Raw genomic sequence first — 26,246 nt, 5'->3', positions numbered from 1 at the left:
AGGTCCTCTGCGAGAGGACCTTAAATCTTCATTCTCCAGGAAGGAGTCTGTCTTGAGCAGCACTGGTCTCACACACTCGGATTTGGGATGACATATCCTTAGCCCTAACCAGATCCAGGAAGAAGTGTTAGGGAGAACAGAGCTGGGGAAAGGGGGCAGGGGGTGGGGTGTGGACAGAGGCACAGGTGCCTGCGGGTTCTGAGCTCCTGCGAAGGCTGCCTTGCCCTAGAACTCGGGGACTGTTGATGCTCTTCCTATAAACGACTAAGGCTGCGGGTCCATGGACCCTGGCTTTGAGACAGTACAGGACAAGGCAGAGGCAGCGAGATCTAAGTGGGCATTTAGGGTGTTCAGAAAATAAACAACAAAAGGAGTGAGAGCCGCCAGAGAAGTGGGAAAAAACAAGACGGTGTGCCATCTGGGGGCTGGTCCGGCTTCCCCAGGCCTGCTGGGCTGCTGGCCCTCATCTATCAGCTGCGTACTTCTTTCTTTTTTTTCTATTTATTTATTTATTAAAGATTTCTGTCTCTTCCCCTCCACCGCCTCCCATTTCCCTCCCACTCCCTCAACCAAGTCCCCCTCCCTCGTCAGCCCAAAGAACAATCAGGGTTCCCTGCCCTGTGGGAAGTCCAAGGACCACTCACCTCCATCCAGGTCTAGTAAGGTGAGCATCCAAACTGCCTAGGCTCCCACAAAGCCAGTACGTGCAGTAGGATCAAAAACCCATTGCCATTGTTCTTGAGGTCTCAGTAGTCCTCATTAGACAGACTTTCACCTTAACGCTCTGCCTGGAAGGGCACTCGGCATGTAGACCAGGCTGACCTGCCTCTGCCTCCTGAGCGCCGAGACTAAAAGTGTGTGCCACCACACCCGGCCCTGACCACTGCACATCTGGCCTCTCTCCTCCACCCCAGACACTGAGGCTGAGCCACTTTCCCCTGCACACTCAGTTCTTCCTTGCTATCCTGAGCAGTGTAATTGCTAGAAAAGTACTTGTTACATTGCACCATCCAGGGGATAATGGCAAGTAAAGTCTATACATATGATTTTTCTTTTTTAAATGTGAAGCTGATTGAACCTGCTTCGTTTTCTGACATAATGACATATTTAGTAAATGCATCATTTATCATCTGTTTGCCCTCGCCACACACTACAGCTCCCTGACACATTATGGGTATAGAATAGGGGCTCAGCAAATGCCTCTTGAATGAGCGTTCCCTTGAATATTCCGTTCTGGATTTTTAACACCATTACCATCTGTCAATCAAAATATAGTATATGAGCTTGCCTTATTGTTTAATTAAATATTAAAGGAACTTATGGAACATATCTCAACCTAATCACAGGGAGGTCTTACATATTTAGTTTTATTCACCCCGTCCCCCATTTTAAAAGAGGGGTATTGGAGTATTCCAGTCTGTGGAAATTATCACAACACCTACAGGAATGCAGAGTAAGTGTGGACACTGCCCCCTCCTGGCTGAGTGGGGAAGGCCGCTTTCTGCTCAGCTAAGCGGGTGAGGAAGACTCAGGCTGCTGATGGGGTTCAAGATGCATTCCAGATGACCCTCCTACAAGGCAAACCAGACTGTCTTCAGGAGGCAAATAAAAGGCATAAAGTGTAGAAGCGAGGATTTCTAGGGAGTGCGGAGCCTACATGTTTCCACATCGCGAGGATGCTGACAATTAGTGGGAAGAGTAAAGAGCAATGTTCGGGCAAGAAAACCCTTGATAACCTCCATCTGCCGCACTACAGCCGGAATCCGAGTGGGGGCTGCCCCTCAGTGCTGCGTGCTTAGCTGCATCTGACTATTTGTGTGCATAATTTGCACTAAGCGCCTTTGGAGGCCAAGAATTGTGTGTGTGTGTGTGTGAGAGAGAGAGACGAGAGAGAGAGAGAGAGAGAGAGAGAGAGAGAGAGAGAGAGATTCCTCCTATACATACCTTATCTATGATTTTGCTTTTCATGACTTTAGCTATCTATGGCCAACCACAGATGAAAATATAAAACGGAAAATTCCAGAACTGAGCAGTTCATGGGTTTTTAGTTGTATATCTTCCTTAATAGAAAATCTCACTGTTCTGCTCCAGTAGTTGACCCAGCATGTGCTCTCTGTATAGGCGACCGGCCACCACTCCCCGAGGAGCCTTCCCAGTGCCAGTGTGTAGGAGTCGGTACTATGGGGTGGCAGTTCCCATCACTCTCTGTGACACAGACACAAACGCCTTTCCATTTACAGTGGACTCAGCACGTCAGTCTAGTGCACACAGCCGGTGGCACATACTCGGTCCCAAGATGATCTGTCCCTTCGCAGCGGGTTTAACGCTGGTACCCGCTGCTCAAAGGGGTCTAAACAGAGCTGTTCCCCCCCTCCCCCCCCCGGCAGCTCCTCAAGGAAGGCTTTCTGCTGCGGCTGTCGGACCCTCAGGGTTCAGAGTCCCCAGCATTTGTGAACTGGATGAGGGCTCAGCAATGAGGGAGCCACAGCCACTACTTTGCCTCTCCCTTTCGTTCAGACTGGCCCTATGTGGACCACCACTCCCACTGTGGGTGTGGAAACCGACAGCAGCATAAGGCAGTCTGCTTGGGCCAGGTGCCTCAGTTACTCTCTGCCTCCAGGTCCTCCAGGGCTGTGAGCAGTACAGGAAAAACTTCAAGAACAAGACCGGCCAAGGTGGGGAATGCTGGCATCTGCAGGGCTGGTCTAGCTGGGAACATGTATCTGGCATGGACAGAAGTGGGCACAGCTGGGCATCAGCAGTACTGGCTTCTCTCTCTGCCACATTTAGTCTGAACCTCAAAGAGAAGGGAGCCAGCAAGCCCCTCAGTCACGATGCCCCAGGCCCTGCCAGGCTGGTGGGCTGCTCCAATGGCGGCTGTTTGTAGTCTCCCATGCTGACATCTCACTTCTGTTGCTGCTGGAGGGAGTGTGTCAGCTTAACAAGTGTGTGTGCAATGTCTGGCAATGTCGAGGAATCAGCGTGTGGCAGCTGTTCCACACTTCTTTTTCTTTTAGTTATTTGTGTATATGCAGGAACACACACACACACACCCCACAGCTGCACAGCTTCCTGCAGCTGGTTTTCTCCTTCCACCTGTGGGGCCTGTGGATGGAGCGTGAGGATGGAACCCAGGTCATCAGATTTATTGGCAAGTGCCTCTACCAGCTGCACTGTCTCACCCTCAATAAATTAAACAAAAAGTTAATGTATCTGAGTGTTTGCTTGTATGTTTGTAAGCACGCTATGTGATACCTGGGGCCTATAAGGAGCATCAGATCCCCGGGAATTGGAGTTAGAGGTGGCTGTGAATCCCCAAGAGGTACTGGGAATTGGACACTTGAGCAGCAAATGTTCTTTCTGGCCTCAGTAATTCCTTGTTGAATGAATAATCTAAGCTCATGTCCTAGGAATAGGGACACGATTAAGTAAGGGCATTCCTAGAGAGATACCTTGTAAAATTAAACATTTATCACTTCATTAAATAAATGAGGTTTATTCAGGAAACATCCATGAGCTCTCATCACCTTCTCTCCACTGATCTAGCATTTATGCCTTAGGACGCGGAGGGAGGAGGTGCATCAAACCCCAGAGTTGAGATGCTCCCTGTGGCAGCACCATGCTTGGGAGCTGAGTAACGTGGAGTGCCTCCACCCAAAGGCTTCCTTTTCCTCTAGTGCATTCGCCCTTTCCAAGCAGCTTCTTGCAGGAAACTGGAAACGGCTGTGCTTCCTCGGCTGGGTGTACTTAGCACAGGGAAAACCGCAGGGAAGGAGCAGCCCAGTTAGGCGGCCAGTCCTCGAGAGCCCTGACCTGCAATCAGGAGTATAAAGGGCCATAGCTGGCATCCCTCCCTTACAAAAATGGAAAGAGGCGCTTCTTTAAAATATAGAGCACTGTAGCAAGGAACAGGGCCAGGGCAAGGAAGATGAGAAGTTTGTCCGTCAGTTCGCGGCGGTTGTATTTTGTGATGAGCTTCCGGCCCAGCTGGATGGTCCCCGACATGGATTTAAACTCTTCATTTGCATCTAGGAGAGTCCGTGAAGAGCTGGCTGCAACAGAAGGAAAGGGGTCTGATTCAGACTGTGCCACCCAGATAAAGAGGAGCTCAATACGCTGTCTGTCTGTCTGTCAACAAGGCCAGCGCCTGAGTCAGGCAGGTAGGATTTATTTTTACTATTGCTAGGTATGTGCGTATCTGTGTGGGTATAGGTGCATGAGTTGGCAGCTGGCTGATGTGGGTGTGGTTGGGTCCTCTTCAGGAGCAGTGCTTGCTTTCAACCACTGAGCCATCTCTCCAGCCCCTCATCATTAGCTTTTAGATGTGCTGAGCTATTTTCATGGATGATGTCTCGACTAGAGGATGAAGTAAGGGTAGAAATGAAACACAGCCATGATGAAAGCAAAGTGGTAGGTTTGAGAATTTACCAAACTTCACTGTCTACTTCGGCTGCCACGTGAAATCTTGCAAAGAGCAAACTCCTTTCCTGTTTCCCACAACTGAAGGGCCCTAGAAAGACAAATTCTCTACGAAGGAGCTAAGGTGGGAAGACACTTGGCAAGAATGTGCCGGTCTCCAACAGCCTCCTCTGTGGCCTCTGGTACATTTAAAAGAAATTCACAGTAATGGTTTTGCCAGTGGTCCTAACCTGTCTGGCAATACTAAGCCCATGAGCCCACGCTAAAAACCAGATTCCCAGACCTCTTGCAAGCACTGCTGACAGACACCATCTCCAAAGAGGCCAGCCATTTCTGCTTTTCACATGAGCCTAGCAATGCTTCCTCAGGGAGGAATGATGGCACAGGGCGTGTCTAACACAGCTGCACAGCTGAAGGAGAGGAAAACAGCATCCTGCCCCGCCCCCCACAAGACCGGACAGTCTCGTCATGTCCTAAGGCACAGTTTGGGTGGGGAGAGCCGGGGGCTCCACAGAGGTGCCAGGCGTGCGTTCTGGAGCAGCATCTACTCCTTACCTAGAGTCTGAATGTTCTCTTCACTCTGCTGCACCTGCTGTGACATCATCCTGCTGATCCCCATGAGGCTCTCTGTGATGGTGCTGGATGTCTGCGCCAAACTCTCTTTGGTAGTTTTCCTGAAAGTCCAGAGGAATGAACAATAGCAACAAAAGCCGAGCTTGTGAAAAGCACCATTTTCAACCTACCACATTAGTACTTTTTCTGTTTGTGCTTTGAAACAAGGTCTCAAAATGTAGCTCAGCTTGGCCCAGAGGGCAGACTGTCATCACCTCAGCCCATCCCCCACCTGTGAGTACTAGGATTACAGATATGTACCACACAGACAGTTAGCATACATTTCTTCCTTCTTTTGTTTTTTCAAGAGAAGGTCTCACTATGAAGCCCTGGTTGTCCTGGAACTGGCTCTGTAAACCAGGCTGGACTTGACACAGAGATCCACCTGCCTCTGACTCCTGAGTGCTGGGATTAAAGGCGTGCACCACCACCACTGGGTTTGCACGTTTCTGAAACATCAGTCAGTGTGGCTAAGGCTGTATCCTGAGCCCATGTCCTCGAGTCCTGCTGGGAGGAATGGAAACCGTGCTGCCGTCTGTAAGCCAATCTGCACTATGGACCAAGAGACTCAGAAATGCCCACTCATTCCCAGAGAACTTGCTCAAAGGAACCGGACAAAAACCTGCCTTGACGCATCATACGATACTAAAAAGGTGGAAATGCAAACACGGCAACAGGACTGGTTAATAACGGACACTATGCATGTGCAGTTAAAAGAGGGGTCTTAAAAACTGTCAGGGAGGGGCTGGAGAGATGGCTCAGAGGTTAAGGACACTGACCGTTCTTCCAGGGGTCCTGAGTTCAATTCCCAGCAACCACATGGTGGCTCACAGCCATCTTAAATGAGATCTGGTGCCCTCTTCTGGCATGCAGGCATACATGGCGGCAGAACACTGTATTGTATATGTAATAAATAAAATCTTTAAAAAAAAAAAAAACTGTCAGGGAGGACCGGGAGTTAGCTCAGTGGTACAGTATTTGCCCTTCATGCATGAGGCCCTAGGTTCAACCCCATTACGACGAACAAACAAACAAACAAAATCCCTAAACCAAAAACCAATTTTAGTCAATTGGGTGTACTTGGTTGGTGGAGTGCTTGACTAGTATGCACGAAGCCTTGGTTGGATCTCCCGAACCGCATAAACTCGGTGTGGAGGTCACACCTGTGAGATCCGAAGTTCAAGGCTATCCTCAGCTACTTATAAAGTTTGAGACCAGATTGGGATGTATGAGACCCAGTTCTCAAAATAAAAAAAAAACAAAACTTATGTACTACATAAAGTACAAATGTTATGAAATCAAAAAGCCACCTCACATGGTGTTTAGATGTTATGTTATCAGAGCCAAGGGGACAAAAAAAGATACCTTTGCCTCAAGGAGTCTCCTCCCTGCAGAAGTTCTGCTTTTTCCAGGTTGTCGATGGCAATTTTGCAGGTGAGATTGGCTTTCCGCCATGAGGTCTGGTTGCTGGAAAAAGAAGGGTCACACATGAGGTCCTGGTGGCTCCACCAGGCTGCCCAGCCTAAACAGTGTGGCTCAGAGTTCAACATCACCTCCCTCCACTTCCTCCTCTTGGTAGCCCTGATAGCTACTTTAGCATAGGTCTTAACATCTTTCCTCTGAACCTCCAGAAGACGTTTCCAGAACATTCTGTCGCTATCCCTCTCCTGCTAGGCAGCTGGGAGACCAGGGACAAGGCACTCTACGAGACACAGACCCACAGTGGCTTTACTGTCTGACAAGTATCTGGGTGTTATCCTCGAGAGCCATGACCTAGCATTCCTCCTTCATCCCTAGTAATGGAATCACCATTTATCCGCCCAAAGCGGCTGTTAGAGGGGGGAACCAACATTCCTCCAAGGCTTGCTACTCTTGCTAACTCTTGTCTATTTGAACCAGTTGCAGGCACTACATATATCACAGGGCACCCTGGCTGGCATGATTGATTCACAGGGCACTGGCATGATCTATTCACATTCTTTACTTGGCAAGTGATGGCTCAAAGGTAAGCAGCACTTGAGATTAGCAATCCACCCTTCACTGACAAACAGAAAAGGCCAACCATAGCCCTCTGACAACCAAAGCCATGCGCTGGAACTCTCATGCAGCCAGTTCAAATCAACTGCGCTAAGCCCTGAACAGAGCCCTTAACCAATAGGGTGGCTTTCTTTAAATTAAAACAAAAATTTATGTGTGTATGCTTGGGGTGGAGATGCATGCCACAGTGCACACGTGGAGGTCACAGGACAATCCGGAGTCGACTTTCTCCTTTTGTTTGTTTGCTTGTTGTTTTTTTTTTTTAAAGACAGGGTTTCTCTGTGTAGCCCTGGCTGTCCTGGAACTCACTCTGTAGACCAGGCTGGCCTGAACTCACAGAGATCTGCCTGCTTCTGCCTCCCAAGTGCTGGGACTACAGGCAATCTTCAGATGGGCTCTCAGATACTGCACGCCTACCAGCCCATTCCATACCTGCCATTTCAAACAATCAACTACATCTGCAAGGCCCAGGGGTGCAGAGCTGAGAGCCTGTCTTCAGGGAGCTCACATGTATTAGGGAGGGAAGAAAGCAAGTACTAAACAGAATGATGAACCTGACAACCTGAGAAATGTAACTGCTGCTGCAACAGTAATTCCGTGCTTTCTTTCCTCAAACCTTTAACGTCACGTCACGCCAGGACAGCCAAGCTTTAAGACCCCACTAAGCTGACGGTGTTTGGTGCAGCTTACTACACTGCACGCGTGCACTCCTCGTGAGTTCATGCTTACAATCTGAGAACCCTTGTGGCATAAAAAGCCACCGTCAATGGGCCAGGCACACTTGCACCACTCACTCCCATGTCTTGGTCAGTCTCTCTTGCCAGCTGAGCCAGAGAGGAAACCACGAGCATATAGCCGTGACAAAGGAAGACCTACGGGGATTCTGATGCAGCAAAGACTACTGAGCGGGCCTTCAACACCACGGGGCTGGGAAAGGCGTGTTTGCAGTAACAAGGCCCTTTGGGTTATAGCACAAAGTCCAACCTGGAGGGAGAAACAGTGATTCATGTTCCCAGACACTGTTAAAAAAAAAAAAAGTTATAGTCCCTAATTAAGAGACTAAGAAATGGCTTTATGATCAAAGATTAGCACACAGCTGCAGTGTCACCAAAATCTCAATTCTAATATAAACTCACATTTCTGTGCATCATTCATTTCAATAATGCCACACTGGAAGCTATATTTTGGTCTATCTTGAGTATGTTCACTTTCAGTGAGCTTTCCACATACCAATTATTCTTGAATAAAATTTACCCTGTATTACAAAAGTAATCAAGTTTTTAGAAGTTTAATTTTTATTATTTTAATCGTGTGTGTGTGTGTGTGTGTGTGTGTGTGTGTGCACATAACTGCCTATTGAGGTGAGGGGCATCAGGACCCACTGGAGTTGGAGTTACAGGCAGTTGGAAGCTGTCTGATGTGGGTGCTAGGAATTGAACTTGGGTCCTCTAGAAGAGCAGTATACATTTGAAACTGCTGAGCCATCTCTCTAGCCTCCAAAAGTAATTACATTTTTGTTTTCAAATATACAAAAGATGGGTTTGGGGTGTGGTTCCATTGGTGCGGTGCTTGCCCTAGCATGCACAAAACCCTGGCTTTGATTCTCAGTACCACATAAATATGTGGGGAGCCATGCCTGTATCCCCAGCACCTGGGAAGTAGGAACAAGGGGATCAGACATCCAAGGTCATCCTAGCTACATGTTGAGTTTGAGGACAACTTGAATACAAGAGACCCTGTCTCAAAAAATAAAAGACAGAACAAGGGCCATTGAGAGGCTCAGAGGACAGAGGTGCATGTCTGCAGGCCTGACAAATGGCAGGAGAGAACCGACTCCACACACAGCTCCCACACCCACAGTATTTTAAAAACATGAATATATACAGTGCAGTGTGAGGCCAACTGTGCAAACATATCAACACTGTGAACACTTTACACACACAGCTCCAAATGTCCGTGCAGACTCCACTTATCCCCTTAGCTCCTCAGACTTGTGGTTTGAGACTGACTGATCTAGAGAACTTTCAGCCTGTGTGTTAATGATACCACTGCATCACCATTAAGCTGGGCTTATTAGATAAACACATGGACAAGCTTCACAGTCAGCATGCGACCCAGCAGAGGTGGTTGTAGGCTATCCCGCCTACCTGAGCATCTGCTTTTTGTGGTTCTCCACTTCCTGAAGTAGAAGCTGCTTCTCTGACTCCTTGTCTTGCTCCCTTGCTGATTGCTCAAGCTCCTTGGAGAGGAAAACAGCTGTTAGCCAGAGTGCTTCTGTTTCCAATAGAGACACACAAAAACAACTAAGTATCTTTTACAACAGACACTTGGGAGTGGGAGGGAGCATGTCCAAAACAATCAAATATCCTTTTAAACATATAGGCAAATCTTTAAGAAAGAGAAGGAAAAATTGGCAGCTCAAAGGTGAACAGGAAGCAGGGTGCTGGTGTGGTCAGCTCTAGAAAGGCTGCCCTCACTGGAGCAAGGGTTGCCACTCCTACAACCTTGACACTGCCTGAACTAAAGGAAAAAACCAGACACAACAAAACAAGATCCCAGCACAATGCCAGAAGGATACCACACTATTACGTGTTTCCAAACACTGCCCATGGGTTTTGACTTATTTGTGAACATAACCCTGATGCCTAAGGCCACCTGAGGCTGAAGCTGAACTGAAACTGTCACAAACCCAGGACCCACAGAAGCTTCCAGCAGCTGTACAACAGTCTGGGACGTCTACTCAACAGTAGAGCTGGTGGACACTTGTCTGGTTTATTTTATTTTGGTTGTGAAGTGAATGGCAGGGGGTACACTATGGACTTTGGGTAGGGGGATGATTTATCTTTCCTGAGTGATTTGAGAACTGCAGAGAAGAGAAATTAACAGAAACAGTATCCCTAGACTTGTGATACTCCCTGGAGACTGAGAGGTATGACCAGGCTGCAGAGGCTCCAGGAAAGGCATACAGAAATTAAGCACACATGATTCAGAATACCAAATACCAGGGAAAGAGTCTGGTGTGGGAAGTCCTTATGTATATGTGTTGCTTTTATTGTTTAATGAATAAAGAAGCTGCTTTTGACCAATGGCTTAACAGAATATAGCCAGGCTGGAAAAGATATAGAGAGAGTAGGCAGAGTCAGGGAGGTGCCATGTAGCCGCCAGCGGAGGAGACATGCCGAAACTTTGCTGGTAGGCCACAACCTCGTGGTGATGCACAGCTTAACGGAGATGGGTTAGTAGCTAAAAATATGCGTAAGCGTTGGCCAAACAGAACCACAAATAACATAGTTTCTGTGTGATCATTTTGGGTCTGAGTGGCTGGGAATGAACGAGCAGCCTCCCCAACAAGAGTCTACCATGAGCAAGGGAGAGCAGACATGATCAACAGCATCAGACCAAGAACTTGAGCTGCAGGAGCTGTCACACACACTGTAAAGAAGCCTCAGGTCCTAGCTTTAATTTACAAATCACAAGTTTCACTTTCAAGCAAGCCATAGGGCTAAAACATCAACATATTAGTTTATCTAGAGAACAATCTACTCATTCCTATATAAATTTGCACATGCTGGTTTGGAACAAGCATGTGTATCTTTGTATCATTTCAACAGCTCAGAAAGTACTTCTGAAAGTTTATTCTGCCCACCCTCCCATACTGCTAAAGAAGAAAAAAGAATAATTGACTGTGAATTAAAACAAGTATAACTAGGCATGGTGGCGCACGCCTTTAATCCCAGTACTTGAGGCAGAGGCGGTGGGATTTCAGTGAGTTTGAGGCCAGGCTGATCTACATAGTGACTTTCAGTATAGCCAGAGCTTCATAGCAAGACCCTGTCTCAAGGGGAAAAAAAATGGGGAGAAGTGCAAATATTACCAGTAATAAGACGTAATTTTTTTTAAATATTTATTTATTTATTTATTATGTATACAATAATTCTGTCTGTGTGTATGTCTGCAGGCCAGAAGAGGGCACCAGACCTCATTACAGATGGTTGTGAGCCACCATGTGGTTGCCGGGAATTGAACTCAGGACCTTTGGAAGAGCAGGCAATGCTCTTAACCACTGAGACATCTCTCCAGCCCAAGACGTAATTTTTTTTGTCTAGAATTCTCATTCCTGACAATGCAGTCACTGCCCAAAGAGCCCTGTGTTCTATTTTTTGCTACACTGATCTCAGTGAAGAATGGGTGAACAGGAAGAAGGGAGACAGGAAGAAGGAGAAATGCACAATTTCCTTAGAAGAGGCTGCTTGGAAGTTGTCACAGAAAACCTGATATCTCCGGAGAGATGAAAGGTGCACTGTTATTCTCCAGTTCCAGCTGAAGAAACACAAATGCGCAGATGGACATCTGCACACAGCCACGCCAATACCAACTGTGTAGGAACTAGCATATTCAGAAGACACAGGCCAGTTCTCCTCTGCTCACAGGCACCCTTGTTGAAATACACAAAAGAGACATTCACTCATGTGCTTTTGTGTTTTCAGGAATATACATAGCATGCAAAAGCTGAGGAAATGCAGATGAGAGCTAGGATGGTGCTAGTCACTCGCTGGCCTACACCTTGCTAGATGCTGTCTATGCTTAAGGAGAGGCTGTAACCAGCGGTTAGAGCATAACAAATATGTAAATGTATTGATGAGGATAATTACTTAAAATTAGAGGAGGAAATAAACACCAGGTAAACATGCAGGTACTTATACAACAGTAGTAGTTAAGAATTGAAGAGTTGAAGAAAGACATTAAGAAAACAAATTAGCTCTAAGAATTAAAACATGGAAGCAGTCCAGATGAATGCCTGTTGGTAGAGAAATGGTTAGAAGAGAACTACAACTTTATAAGAAGGCGGGGAGGCTGTTCAAGAGAAGGTAGGTCATCCAGACACAGGTAGGCTTAGAGACTCAATGCTGTGGCATGTCCATCCCCAGAAGGGGAAACAGTGCAAAAAATATCTGTAATCTTGAGACAAACTCTGAGAAGACATGAGAGTAATGAAACAGTGCATTTGAAAGAGGCACAGAGAACAGAGGACATTAGCAAGACACATAACCGAGACTAACAGCTGTGGGTACACACACGCACACACACAAATATAACACACAAGAAGCAGTATTTTTCAAAAGTTCAGATGTAGGAAGCCGTGCTGGAGATGGTGATCACCTAGGTACAGCCACAGTGCTGAAATTCTAAAGTCATCTCCAAAGGCAGGAATCACCTGCCCTGGAAACCCCTTCAGGAAGGGAACAAGAAGCCCTCTCAAGCTGTCAACCTGCTGACTTCCCAGTGGCTCTGCAAGAGACTTCTATCTGCTAAGCAACTCAAGAGCTAAGGACAGCTTTGGGACAAGGTCATTTACCACATGCAGCAAAACCAGGGGGTCCTCAACTAGGCCCTCTGAATGTGGGTGACAATTGTGTGGCTTAGGCAGTGAGACCAGGATTTATCCCTAGTGCATGAGTTGGCTTTTTGGAGCCTATTCTCTATGGTGAAATACTTTGCTCAGCCTAGATATAGTAGGGGAGGGCCTTGGTCCTACCTCAAAGTGATGTGTCAGACTTTATTGACTCCCCATGGGAAGCCTTACCCTCTCTAAGGACTGGCTGGGAGGTGGAGTTGGGGGGGAGGAGGTGAGGGGAGCGGGAGGAGGGGAAGGAATGGAAACTGGGATTGGTATGTAAAATGAGCAAAGATTGCTTTAAAAAGATACATAAATAAACAGAAAAAAACAAAACTCAGGTGGTCCTAGCCCCACCCAGTGATGGGCAGATTCCTAGTAGCCTTCCCGAGAGCGAGCGCAGCAGTGGACGGCTCTGCTACTCACAGGTCCCTTCCTACTCTGTGTTCTGAGACAGCACGTGCACCATGGGAAAGTCGGGTGTGATGAGCACAAGATGGAAGCTGTGACTGCAGAAACTGCAAGGCGGTGACTGAAAAAATGACAGCATGGAGAACACCCAGGACATGTTGGTGACGGACTCAGGCAGGGAACAAGTGCACAGGCTCCAATCGTTGACAGTCCAGTCACCCTAACGTAACAATGTTTACTACTATCTCCATGTGGTATGTGAGGAACCTGGTCAACTCTCACGCAAAGGCTATCCGAGGTCTGAGCTCTCACCCCAATACCCGCCCTTAGTGAAGAGCGGTGTGGAGCCTCACATACCTGTATCCTGTGTCGTAGCTGTTGAAACTTTTCCTTCACCTTAGTATTCAGTTCAGTGAGCTTGCTTAAGGGTCCAGGACAATCTCGAATATCCTAGAAGACAACGGAGAGATGAGGGGCCTTTCTCCAGGAATGACATGCACAGGGGAAAAGCTGATTCAGCCCACAGCTAAGGTTGGCCTAGCTCCACCTTGTCTTGCTCACTGCTGCTCTCCTCTGCACAAAAGCAAAAACATCATTTTCAGTTTCCTCATCCCTCTTAAGATTAACACTGAACAGAATATACAAAAGCAGACTGGACGTGCAGTTCAGTGGTACAGCATTTGCGCAACATGCTTGAGGCCCTGGGTTCCATCACCAGCAAGACACACACACACACATGATATGTATTATGTGTGTAGATAAGTAAGTAGCTAGATAAACTCAACCTTGACTTAAAAGTTTAGCAAACTGTTATCCAGCCACCATGAAAGTCTTAAGCAGCTTACATGTTCAACAAGAATGGGCATCTAAGAGATACTGTGACTTCAGATCCTTCAACTCTAAAAGTCAAGGGCCGAAATCTCTGGTAACATGTAACAAAATTAACTTAGTCTGATTTTACAAGCCTTCTATCTGTTACAAGTCATATGACATGCACAGGGGATTTGACATACTGAGGATTTGCTTCTGGAAAGAAATCCAGAATCTTCAGAGCTAAGATTTAGGAGCAGGCTCTAGACTTAGGCTACTATATTCAAATCCTGTAACATATTAGTGCAATCTTGAAAAAAACCAAAGCCTCCAATTCTTCATCTAATCTACCTCAAAGTCATATTTCTCAGCATAAAACACTTAGCAGAAGAGCTGGGAGACTATAAGAATGCAATTTTGGGGTTAAGCTTACTCCATAGTAACCACAAAACCCAAAAAAGACCTAGCCAACCAGAGAATATGAAAACGTAACTTTTCTGTTTTTAAATTTTGGATGTAGTCTGCTTTTTGTTTTTGAGGCAGGATCACTCTATGTAGCCCAGGTTAGCCTCAAATGCATGATTTTCCTACCCCTGCTTTCTAAGTGCTGGCACCAACACACTAGCCAGTTTGTTTCCTGTATGTATATGAACGTATTGTTGCATTCTGAGGACTGAAACCAGGGCCCGGAGCATGGCTAAACTTTAACTCTACACTGAGCTACGCTATCCTGGCCCCTAGTAATTTCACGTGGCATAGAATAAACGACCACTGTGGTCCGGTGTGCATCTGGCTTGTCAGAGAGCACTACTCCCCCGCCCCTTTTCCACGGGGGCTCATGTATCCCTGCAACCACAGCCCACTTCTGCAACACTGGGGATGGAACCCAGACAAGCTAGGCAAGCATTCACCAGCAGAGCTACACCCCATCCTCTCCTCCCTTGTTGTCACAGATTGTGTTCAGTCTCTTGAGATTTTTGGTTTTGTTTTCTAAACTCAGGAGCCATTTCTACATTCCCCACTGCTGCCTATGTTAATTTTCTTTTTTTCTTTGTTGTTGTTCATACAAAAACAAATGTTTTGTTGTGAGGTTTTTTGTTTGTTTTCAAGACAGGATTTCTCTGTAGCTTTGGGGCCTATTCTGAAACTCTAGATCAGGTTGGCCTCGAACTGAAAACGCTTATCTCTGCCTCCCGAGTGATGGGATTAAAGCCTTGTGCCACCATCGCCCGGCTCCCTTGTAAACTTTCTTGCACTTCTGTTTCTACTTACACCTGCTTCTAGACAAGCGCCTCACTTCCCCGTCGGCTGAACCGGGTATGGAAGATCTAAAATGCCTTTCCCAGGCTGGTTTTCCCTATCCAGTCCTAGGATAGTCAAAGGCCTTGGAACTTTGATTTTTTTCATTCAAAAAATACCCACGGTCCAGGTTTCCTGAGCTTCGGTCCGGTGACTGCCTTATCAGGTGGCCCTGGGTTCCGTGCCCCTAACACAGGGAAGTAGGTGTGCGAGGCGATGGGGGAGGTGGCAGGGCGGGGCTACTGACGAGACAGGAACAGGCTAGCCCCAACCTTTGCGGTAAAGTCAGGGAGCAGGAGAGGGGCGTGAGGGTAGCTGAGAGACGGGTGAACCAACTGTGTGCATATGAAAAGCGCTTAAGGTTCTGCGGTTCCGGAGACCCGACCGAATGGCGCCTGAGGGCCGCCTGCCTGGGAAGCTGGGCGGGTGCGAAGATTTTGGAAAATGCCGAGGCGGCTAGAGAGAGCCCGGCGGGGGCCTAAGAATCTGTACCTGGATAAGCGCCTTCACCTCCAGGTCGAATTTGACAATCTCCTGGTTACAGATCCGGACGTGGACATCCTGGGGAGCCGCCATGTTGGAGCCCGGCTATGGCGAGCGGCGGCGGCCAAACTTGAGCGCGCTCGCGTGGCGCCGGCCCGCCTTCCGTACTTCTGAATGTGGTGCCTGGAGACGCGGTACAGAGCGAACAAGGTTGCCAGCCCAGACCTGGGATTTTCCTTGACATGCCGAACACTCACAGCCTCTCTGGGCGGCTCCTACTAAACGGAAAAGTGAAAGTGACTATGAAGAACCATTAGGGTTGAAGGACACAGCTCATTTGGTGATGGGCTTGTCTGGCATACCGCATAACCTTGGGGTTCTGACCCCACTACTAGAGAAACAACAAAAAATCCGCTCAACAGTGGTCACTTTCCATCTTTCAGGCACCAGCTATTATAGTGACTTTTTGCATAGGAACAAAAAAGTACCGAATAGGATGCCACCAAAGCTGCATTTCTTTTTTAAAACTTAAAACAAAATTTCTCTGTTAAGTATGAATTATGGAGTAAGACACAAAAAAATTTGTAAAGGGGTAGAATTCAATGCAGGTCACTGGGGCACCTCCATCAGTACAAACAAGATCCTAGGGCTTTCTCTTATACAGAACTACATTGCCTTATGTGTTTCTATGGCTCTGATGTTGCCCTTTGTGTAGAATTAGATTACAAGCATCGCAGGAATTGTTCTTTCTGACTGTGTCGTGTGGTTTTGATAGAAACAATATCAGTGCTACTCATAGAAGGGTAGCGCTTTTAGGAGTACTATTTAATTATTATTATTTCTTAGTAATAATACTTTCCCTTTTCCCGGCACTCAGGCATTCTCCAGGCCCTGTAGCCTTGGGATATGGGGTTCCCTCTTTTTTAAATGGTTTTTCTCAAACTTCACACATAGCCCCTTAGTCTCCACAGTTGCCTACATTCCTAGGGCAGTTTGCATCACTTCTGAAAAGGTAGGTGCACCTCACTGCAAGTAACAAAGGCCTGGACTCCAGGCGTACACATCACCAACCCCACTCCAGTTTTCTCAAAGGCTAATGTGATCATCAGTAACATCATTCCTAAGGTTGCCTAGAGGGTGAAATGAGGTAATACATGAAGCCTTAGGTTACGTGGTATTGAACCCAATGCCTCGTTGCTATTCGTGTATTCCCAAGCAACATTCTGGAGTATGGAAGTACAGGCATTTTCTACTCGGTGCTTCGCCTGTATAATCACACTCATTAGTTTGGCGACAGGAAGTGGGAAGAGGAGGACAGAACAAATGGAATAGGTGGATATATGTGTTTTATCTTGGCTTTTCAGAGGCAGGGTTTCAGATAGGCCACGCTGGTTTCCGACTGCCTGTGTAGACAAGGACGACCTTGAACTCCTGGTCTTCTTGCCTCAAACTCCCAAGTGCTAGAATTACAGGTGTTCAACGTGAAGCTGTCAGACATGCATTTTAACTTCACACAAGCTTTCATATTTCTTTTCTCTCTAGGTATGGTGGCGCACACCTTTATCCCAGCAGATAAAGAGAACATGGTCAGTTCCAGCCTAGCCAGGACTAAACAAAAAATCTCTTCATAGTGGTCTTATCAGCTTAAGTGGCTCCAGCAAAATAGAAGAAATGCCCATTTCCTTTAGCCTACCAGCATGGTGAGCTGACATTGGGAATCTTACCATTCAGTGTTTCTTTTCTTTTTCTTCTTCTTCTTCTTTTTTTTTTTTTTTTTTTTTTTTTTTTTTTTTTTTTTTTTTTTTTTTTTTTTTCAAAACAAGGTTTCTCTGTAGTGTCCTGGAACTAGCTCTTGTAGACCAGGCTGGCCTCAAACTCACAGAGTCTGCCTGCTTCTGCCTCCTGAGTGCTGGGATTAAAGGCGTGCGCCACCACTGCCCGGCCCCATTCAGTGTTTCTTAAAAGGCCTTTAGCTTGCATCTCTTATAATGAATGAGACTGAGAATGTCTCAAAGCTACCATATTCATTTTGTGCACTTTTCTACTGGATTTGTTTTCAGGAGCCCTTTCTGTTATTAGTATTCTCACTGTAAAATCGGCAGAATTCTGACTTTGTTTATGGTAACTTTTTATCTCAAAGATGATTTAAAATTTCAGTTTCACATTGGTGAATCTTTATTTATGACTCCTGGACTTGAGTCTATGTTAAAAAAAATCCTTCCCAATCCCATAGGATTTAAGATTGTACATATTTCCTTCTGGTGCTTATGGGTTATGGGTTTTTGTTTTTGCTTTAAAAAAAAAACCTGTATCTTTGCCCATTTTGAAGTACATATTGGCTCATAGTGTGAGATGCAGAACCAACTTGACATTTTCTAGGTTTCTCGGTGACTCCAATACTAGAGAAGGGCCCAACTCATTTTACCTTGGTTCTGGATGCCACAGTAACCATGCTACCGTTTTCATCTATTTGTGTCTATTTCTAAATTCACTATTCTAATCTCCTTGCCTGTCCATTCATGCACTCAATGGCAGTTTTTATAGAGTCTTCTACAGTAGGATTAAAATACTTAATTTATCCTCTCCCCACCCCAACATGTTTCAGCTATTTTCTTCTCACAACTTGACATCCCCTTGGTTTATTTTGCTAAGATGGTATCACATTTTTAGCATGACAGCACCAGTAGCTTTTCGCTGACAGGCCCTGTTCTGGAGCCTGGTGTGTATTCTCTCATTCATTCAAGTTTCTTCTGCGCTTTTCGCTGTAAACTCTTCTTTCAAATTTGTATATTTCTGGTTTTTATTCTAAGCAGCATTTTAGGATGAAAAATGTTTAAAGAAACAGATTGACATTCAAATCACTGTTGTGTCCCGAGTAAAGTTCTCCATTTAGGACACTGGAGGACCCCAAAGGCAGTACTGGATTTTTAGCCTTTGGACCCTCACTTATCATCCTTGCTGGAAATTCCTACACAATCGGCAGTCTGCAGCAACCAGAGCAGGCAGCTTCCCATGTCTCTACTCTCCAACATGACAACCCAACCCTGCCCCCTGGCTACAGGCTAGCTTGAAGGGTGCACAGCCTGGGACCCAGAGGCCCTCATGATTCTTCCAACTCTGTCTCGCTCCTTTTGTTTAGGAACTGCCTTTGTTGGCTGCACTGAGTGGGCTTTGGATCTTTTGGACCTTCTGATTCTAAGCACCTTACTTCCCTCTGATGTGGACATTCTTCTAAATATTGCTCAAGATCTGGCCTGATTATCTGAGTAGGAATTGTCCTCAGAGTCTATCAAGCAGACTAGAGTGTGAACTGAACCTCTGCTACAATAGGCTGGAAGTAGTCCTTCATCTGAGTGCTGCTGCAGAAAGACAAGGCCACAAACCTCACTGGGCCTGATAGTAGCAGGACAACTAGATGGCTTACAGGATGCCATCCCCATACCTAAGGACATCTACTACCTTCTAATGCTCTATCTTTTAGCTGAATCAGGACATTTTCTAATTAATTAGGAATTAACTAAAAATGTTTTCTTTTTTTTTAAAGATTTATTTATTATGTATACAGTGTTCTGGCTGTATGTATGCTTGCTGGCCAGAAGAGGGCACCAGATCTCACTACAGATGGCTGTGAGCCACCATGTGGTTGCTGGGAATTGAACTCAGGACCTCAGGAAGAGCAGTCAGTGCTCTTAACCTCTGAGCCATCTCTCCAGCCCAATGTTTCTCTTTCAAATGCTTCATTGTGCTATAGCTGCACTGGCCCTGCTCCCCTGACTCCTACTTTGCCTTTTTTAAAAATGGCCTCAGTATCACTCAAATAGAGAAAAAAAAGAGTCAAGTTGTATGTGTCTATATGTAGACCAGAGGTCAACTTCAGTTGTCATCCCTTAGGTGCTGTCCTGTTTGGGGAATGGGGTCTCTCATTACTTCCCAGGTAGGCCATGCTGTGCTGGGGGCCTCAGGGATCTACGTCTGCGTCCCTGGCTGCAGACACAAGTGCCCACACCACATACTGCTGTTCATCTGAGTGCTGGGGATTGATGCTTGCTTGGCACTTTAACCTTTATCTCCCTGGCCCTCATCCTTTCTTTAGCATCCCCACAGGATGTCATACCTTCAACTTCTCTTGTGTTTTCTGCCATCCTGCCCACGTGCCACTCCCCGTGGTAGACTGATTTTGTGGCATTCTCTTCAATCCCTCTGTAACCCAGCACCTACCTAACTACACATTGTGGCAGAGTAGGTTCTCGACAGACACTTGCTGCTGAAAAACACCCACTCCTATGCCCCCTTCGCCTAGTGTGGTCCCCTTGGCAGAGGCCTTCTGTACACAGCTCCCCTAGCCTGAAGACTGTTTTGATACTTTTTCTTGAAGAAATTTCTTGTTCAAATTATCAAAGGATAAATTAAATACAAACTATTGTTTACAAACAAAGCAAATGTTTCTATCAAGTAATTTTATGGTATAGCTAAATTTCACTGAAATACTAGAAGCCCAGTTTACAATGTCAATAATCCTTAGCACTCTGTATGCCCAAAGAGGCAGTACAGTTGGCTCCCTCGCTCTGTGAAGATGGAGACTGCTTAGGAACAGTTTGTCTTGAGAAATGGATGGCTGCCGTGTCGCAGGCAACAGAAAGGAGAAAAGACAAAATATGAGGCAAACGATTCAAAACCTTTTCTTTTCATATTTTTATTTTAAATTACAACGGGTGCTGCATACACTGATGATTCTGTGTCTGACTACAGTGCTGACAGGTTAGAGGGTGACAGAAAACAAAGCGACCTGTGCATGGCCTTCTCCTGAAAGGAAAACTGCACAACTATTTACCAACGTTGAGTCATTTTTAAACAGCTCATGCGTGAACAAGATACAATTCTTTCTAGACAAGAGACAAGACTGAATCCAATAAAGTGTCACAGCTCCAGCTGGAGGTGAGGGAATAAACAAAACTACGGAGTATTTATGATCATATCACAGACAGGATCCTAGGCACAACTATTTGAAGAGGCTGCCAAAACACTGGAACAAACACTTTGTATTCTTGTCCTTCTGTGTTGGCAGCTCCGGAGTCACTGAACCACAAATGCTACGCTAAAGGACAGACTCTAGGGCAAGAAGACAATAGCAGGCAGTGAAGTACAGTGTCGTTAAACATGTGGTGGAAAGGCCAATACAGTACACGTACACAGTTTTGTTATTTAGTTCGAAAAAAACAAAGGGCAAAAGGCAAGACACAGAATCAGTCCCACTCCTGGCACCCGGAACTGAGTCAGCTACACCAGATGTTTACATTGTTGTGGAAGAGGCAAAGCCCTGTTCCCACTTGGCACGCGGAGATCTAAACCTGGGTGCTCTTCACTAGCCACTGAGTCTTCAACTCCAAAATACTATCTGGAAGTAGCTGTGAGGTTCAGTTACCTTCACCTCCTCCAAAAGTCTCTTCAAAACAAAACGGCAATTTGGCATAGTGCAGTTCCTAGGTGTCCTTTCTATTTCAGTTTACTAAGCACGGGGACTATGCTTCAACACATAATCCCACTTGCCTATGGAAGTGTGTATGTAACTCTCAGTAGTACATTTGCATCACATTCCCCCAACATGCTTATTCCTTAGGACGAAACCACCATCCCTACAGCTGACATTCAGTGTTACATCCCACTGTGTTTGAAATGTTAAAAAAAGACAAAAACAAAAACCATGAAGTCATCTTCTCATAATGCCCTTATTAAGATGACTAAGATCACGAAAGAATCCACAAGTATTACAGCACTGTGTGAGACTCGTTTGTCACGATCCAGGGAAGAACAAGACTGCAGTTCTGTGCAAAGTTGTGCAAGTGGTTGCAGTTCCATGGGAAATGGCATTCCACAAAAGACTCCACTAGAAACATAGTCGAGACCTTTTCCATTAACACTGAAATTCAATGCATTCTCAAAATTCAAGTTTCAAGATTTGGAGAGATGCTAACATTCTGTCACATAATTAATTAGAAAGTAGTTGAACAGAATTTTAGGAAGACTATGTAAAGAAAGGGAACATGAGTTTTGTTAATTCTTGCTGAAGGCAACTTGAATTCATGTCTTAGGAAATTAACTAAATCTTAGCAGCTAAAGTATTATTTAAATATGTGGAATAAAGAAGAGCACGCCCATTCTCGACATTTTGGTGAGTAAACTAACAGCTTTATTAATGAAGGCAAACATCAGATAATTGTATGAATATTATATAAAAGAAAAATTCATACCAATAGCATTGTATTTCAAAAGTACTGTACTTCTGTTTCTTTTAAAGAGACTTGTCATCTGTTGTAAAAAAAAAAAACAAACAAAATGGGTACTCTTCTAAAAAGTTCTAGAAAACAAAATCACATTCAAGCAGATGAAATGAATGCACCTTTCTATAATGCAGACTCTTGCTAAGAAGCAAATGAAGTCAAGCATCAGAGAGATGCACGACAACGTCACAAAAGCCAGAGAAGGGATGTGCAGCAAGATTACTCAAAGATCATTCAAAAGTGGTCTCTCATACAAGTATAAAATAACTACAAAGAGAGGGAACTATGGAACCACACCCATCTGAAATCCTTCATGATGCTTCTGGAATAGTTCTGATTCTCTTACAAAAAGGACAAAGTTAAGGTTTGGGAAGCAGGAGGGAATGAAGATGTTTCATTTAAGTGTACAAGTAAGGCACAATATCAAGCCACACCCAAATATCTCATGAAGGACATGGAAAGGACAAGAACCCATACATGGTACAGCACAGCAAGCAATCACACTGACAGAAAAACTCACACACGACCTCAACAGGAGCAGCCGGGCAGCCTGCTCTCATGTGGGCACAGACTAAAGAATCCAGTGTATCTGAAACCAGGAAGCAGAAGGTTCATTGTTACTTTTTTACTGTAGTAGTACTAGAGTCAGTTTATGCTTGCTTTTGGAACAATGGGTTTATCCGAGGAGAATTCACAATGCCTTCACTTAGGGGAAGGTTCTGGACTTCATGAGCTATCTGTTTACCATGTATGAACGCAGAAAACCTTTAGACAGTTCTCACTCTAATGATTTCCACCCAAAAATACATGCCACCATTTTAAAAAACAGAACATGTACAACTGTTGGGGTTTTTACGTACTCGTGAGAACTGTCTGTGATACACTAGGTGTAGGTATTTTAACAACAATAAAGGAAGCAGATCATTACTGGCATTAAAAGTACAACCATTTCTAGACGGTTTTAAATGCCACAGAGTCCCCTGGTTAAAATGTAAAGCTGCACAGCTTGCCTATGTCATCTTAAACAGCAAGAGGATTTAACTTGCACTCTACATTTTACTGCCAGGTTTTTATTTAGATCAAGTATCGCTGCAGCGTTCTGACCAGCCCAGGTTTAGCAGCAAATGGCAGGAATCATATAAAATGCAATTTTATAACAAAGTGCTTTTCTAAGATATACATACATATATAAATAGGTACAAAATAAAGTGTCAACATTAAAAAGCTCAACTATTTAAAGGCTTTCAACTATTTAACTTAAGTAGTACATATAAAACACTGAAATGCACGGGTATGGAATCTACTAAACAGATTCAAAGTCTTTTGAAATGCAAGACCAAAAAACCAAATTCTGGTTTGCAGACAGGAAAAGGGTATCAAAAACCAGAATTCCTAACAGGGCAGCTATAAATAGGGAATTTTATAAACTTTACCAAATGAATCGCTACCATGAAGCGATGTTCACTTGACTACAAAACTGCCATATTCTGAAACACTAACAATTTATCAGATATACACTGCCAAGCCTTCGTATACTTCCATTTGTGAACCTATGCTTTCTTTCTCCCAGCTAAAAGTGAACACCTGCATTCTACTAAGCATGAGATGTGAGCTCACTGTCTGTTGGGTGAGCGCACGAACAAGTACATTTCCACCAAACACATAGGAGCCTTGTCACAGTATAGCTAACATGTCATGACAGTTCTTCGTTTATGTTTCAGGATGTCAAAGAGCAAGTAAGACACATCTCTGGATTGTTACTGTGTTCTAGAATTGAACCTTCATGTGCTGTAGCTTACAAAAGGGGAGGAGGAAGAGAAAGGAAAAGAAACTACTGCAAGGCCCAAGGACAACTAGTTTAGTTCTATCAATGGGTAATGGAGAAACAGCAACTGTCTGAAATTCAGGTTTTTCTTCTAGATATGCTTGCTTTTACTTTTTAAGCTACCAGTTTTCATAGTTCCAAACACAAGATTTGAGATAAAACCATCAAGAAAGACAGATGGCAGGACATGTGGAGGTTATAACGCTGCCGTGACAGATGAGTTTCTCATCAGAGGGAAAGCCTGAGCACAGTTAAACTGACTAATACAGCCGCTTACACGAGCAAAGAAGAGCACCTAAAAACTAAACATGTTCATGTTCTCAATTCTAGAAACTACAGAAAATAAGTCACATGTAAGTTTGAAGAAAATACCTGTACAAAAATATAAAAATTTATAAATTTTTAAGCTTGTGTTGATCTTTGAAAATATTACATGCACAATAATACATCAATTGGAAAAGTGGCAACTAAAGTATTAGATATTTTTAGCTTTTTTCTTTTTATATATATATATATAATACAATAAAAATAATCTTTATTTTGGTTGTTTGGTGGAAGTATACTACAATAAGCTAAATAAACTTTAATTTTCAAAGTCAAAAACTATTTTATCAATAGCTTACTAATACGAAATATATTAAAATTTCCTACAATAAGTGCAGAAATAAAAGACACCTAAATGGCCACCAACTTATCTACTATGGAAGCAAACTAGAGGAACAGCAAAATAATATTTGTATGTATGGATGCTCCTTCTGTAGATAATTGGACCCAAACAGAAATAAAATTCACAGTTGAATAAGATCCCTAACCCTGACCTTTTAATTTTTTTCTCTTTTTTTCATACATTCATACAGTATCATGTAAGCTGTGCAAAACTTTACTTAGACTGGCAGTCTGCCATACCAGTTGCATTTGTCTTTGGTAGAAAAAATAAAACAATCGCAATGATGTGCAAGTATTTTCTTCCGGTCAAGTACCGAAATAGGAGTTTTCTAGAGCCATCTTTGTTGTTTGTTTTTGTTTCTTTTTTTTTATACAATACACAGACTCTGTGGCATATATCTACATTTCAACATAGTCCTATATACATTCAAAAAATTTGAAAAAGAGTTGGAACAAAAAGACATTTAAACCCCATAATCTTCTCATCTATATATCTTGTTTTTCCTCATTAGGGTTTTCATCATACAAAATATTACCAGTTTTAGAGTTTCCCCAAAATACAAGGCACAAAGAATATGCTTTTTCTTTCTTGCACAGACAATTATATATGTATATATATTTGTATATTTATATATCATATTGAGCTCTAAAAATAAAACATCTAAACATGGTACACACATGAGTGCTAGGTGCACCACATACAAGTGAGATTAATGGCTGTGAAAAATTAGAACAAAAAAGCAGTCATTCTAAAAACAATCTAAATGGATTTGGAAAAAATGCTTCCTCGGTATTTCTGTGTGGTTCAGAGCATAAACCCACCTTAATACTTAGCATTATATTAATATATTCACTCCTCCAAAATGCTTTGCTTGAACAGATGTTTACAATCTGTACTTCACATTTACTTAACATGAGCTTCCTTTCTAATGCCAGCAGCAGGGTCACTGGTTTATGCTCTGAATATGCAATAATCAAGTAATTTGGATCATGCTTCACTTATGCTACAAGTTCTTAAAACAATGTAACCTAATTATAAATGTTTACATAATGCTAATTGACATGCAAAACAGAATGAAAATTTACAATGGATAAAGTGACAAAAACAGACATTTCTGACCAGTGGTCCAATGAGGCTGATTACACTTTTGATGCTGGTATCCTTAGTCCTACAAGGCCTCCAGTGGGGTTGCCTTCAGCAGTCTTCCCTAACACTTGGTTAACAAATTCTGAGGTTTGCCCAGCGACTGGGAGACCTGAAGAGAATAAAAGGTACACTTTAAAATACAAATATGGAGAGGGCATAAAGGGCAGGGAAGAAATCTGAAACACTGATACTGGGCTCCACTTCTTGCTGATGCTGCCCAGAAAACCATCCTACAGGGCAGACTACATGTCCTAAAGAGACCCACACCAAGAGTCATGAAGCATTTTAAAGTGGTAGATGACACGCAGCAATATTTTTTCTTTTTTTTTCGAGACAGGGTTGAGGAAGCCAAGGCCCACTGGCAAGCACTGTTTCCTAAGTCTCTGAGTTTGCTTCCTTCAACTGTTTGGACCTCATTGTGTTCTGTTGTGGATACACACAACTACAACCGTAAGTACAAAAGATACGCCTAATGATTTCTAAAATTACTTGTATAATTTAAATTCCTCTTTCTTTACTTTAAATAAAAGTGAATGAATAAGAAAAGGTAGAATACTAGAGGTAGAGAAATTAGGAACAGCACAAGTATGCTGACTTCCTATCCTATTATTTATCTTAGATAGCTAGAAATAATTAATATTAATACTTAAACAGGGTTAAGATTTTTTTAAGTATTAAGGGAAATGAAACTAGGAATGGTGGCACATGCTGGTAATCCCAGAACTCGAGTGGTTAAGACAGGAAGATCATGAGTTTGAGGCTAGCCTGGGCTACATAGTGAGCCCTTGTCTGACAGTGAAATGGAGGAGTGGTAACCCACACAAGAAAAAGAAAATGGGGGCTGGAGAGATGGCTCAGTGGTTA

General features: G+C 44.2%; 2 protein-coding genes across 6 annotated transcripts in view; both read right to left on the bottom strand.

Moving 5' to 3' along the window:
* Positions 1–3,480: 3,480 nt before the first annotated feature.
* Bnip1 (BCL2 interacting protein 1) lies at positions 3,481–15,624 on the bottom strand. Its single transcript, XM_050165045.1, has 6 exons — positions 15,476–15,624; positions 13,232–13,324; positions 9,216–9,307; positions 6,397–6,498; positions 4,975–5,093; positions 3,481–4,052 (listed from the first exon to the last, which is right to left on the bottom strand). Exons 1-6 carry the CDS (start codon positions 15,557–15,559, stop codon positions 3,856–3,858), a joined length of 687 nt encoding a protein of 228 aa, XP_050021002.1. The 5' UTR covers positions 15,560–15,624; the 3' UTR covers positions 3,481–3,855.
* Positions 15,618–26,246, bottom strand: part of Crebrf (CREB3 regulatory factor) — a 72,053-nt gene continuing 61,424 nt past the window's right edge. For 4 of the 5 annotated variants that reach the window (XM_050164851.1, XM_050164618.1, XM_050164703.1 and 1 more), the window contains one exon: positions 20,135–25,491. In XM_050164851.1, the coding sequence (XP_050020808.1) occupies positions 25,376–25,491 (116 nt within the window). In that variant the 3' untranslated portion in view covers positions 20,135–25,375. Of the gene's footprint in view, positions 15,742–20,134; positions 25,492–26,246 lie in introns of those variants that run through there. The other variant, XM_050164777.1, reaches the window with a different exon arrangement.

This window comes from Alexandromys fortis, unplaced genomic scaffold (assembly GCF_014885135.2).
Source record: "Alexandromys fortis isolate MF-2015 unplaced genomic scaffold, M_Fortis_MF-2015_v1.1 scaffold_29, whole genome shotgun sequence".
In the NCBI taxonomy this organism is placed as follows: domain Eukaryota; kingdom Metazoa; phylum Chordata; class Mammalia; order Rodentia; family Cricetidae; genus Alexandromys; species Alexandromys fortis.
This window is presented reverse-complemented; position numbering and strand designations above follow the sequence as displayed.

Coding starts and splice junctions, on each gene's coding strand:
- Bnip1 (XM_050165045.1), bottom strand. CDS start 15,559: ATGGCGGCTCCCCAGGATGTCCACGTCCGGATCTGTAACCAGGAGATT. Junction 13,325..15,475: donor AGGTGAAGGCGCTTATCCAG/GTACAGATTCTT, acceptor GTTGTCTTCTAG/GATATTCGAGATTGTCCTGG. Junction 5,094..6,396: donor GGAGACTCCTTGAGGCAAAG/GTATCTTTTTTT, acceptor CTGGACTTTCAG/GAAAACTACCAAAGAGAGTT.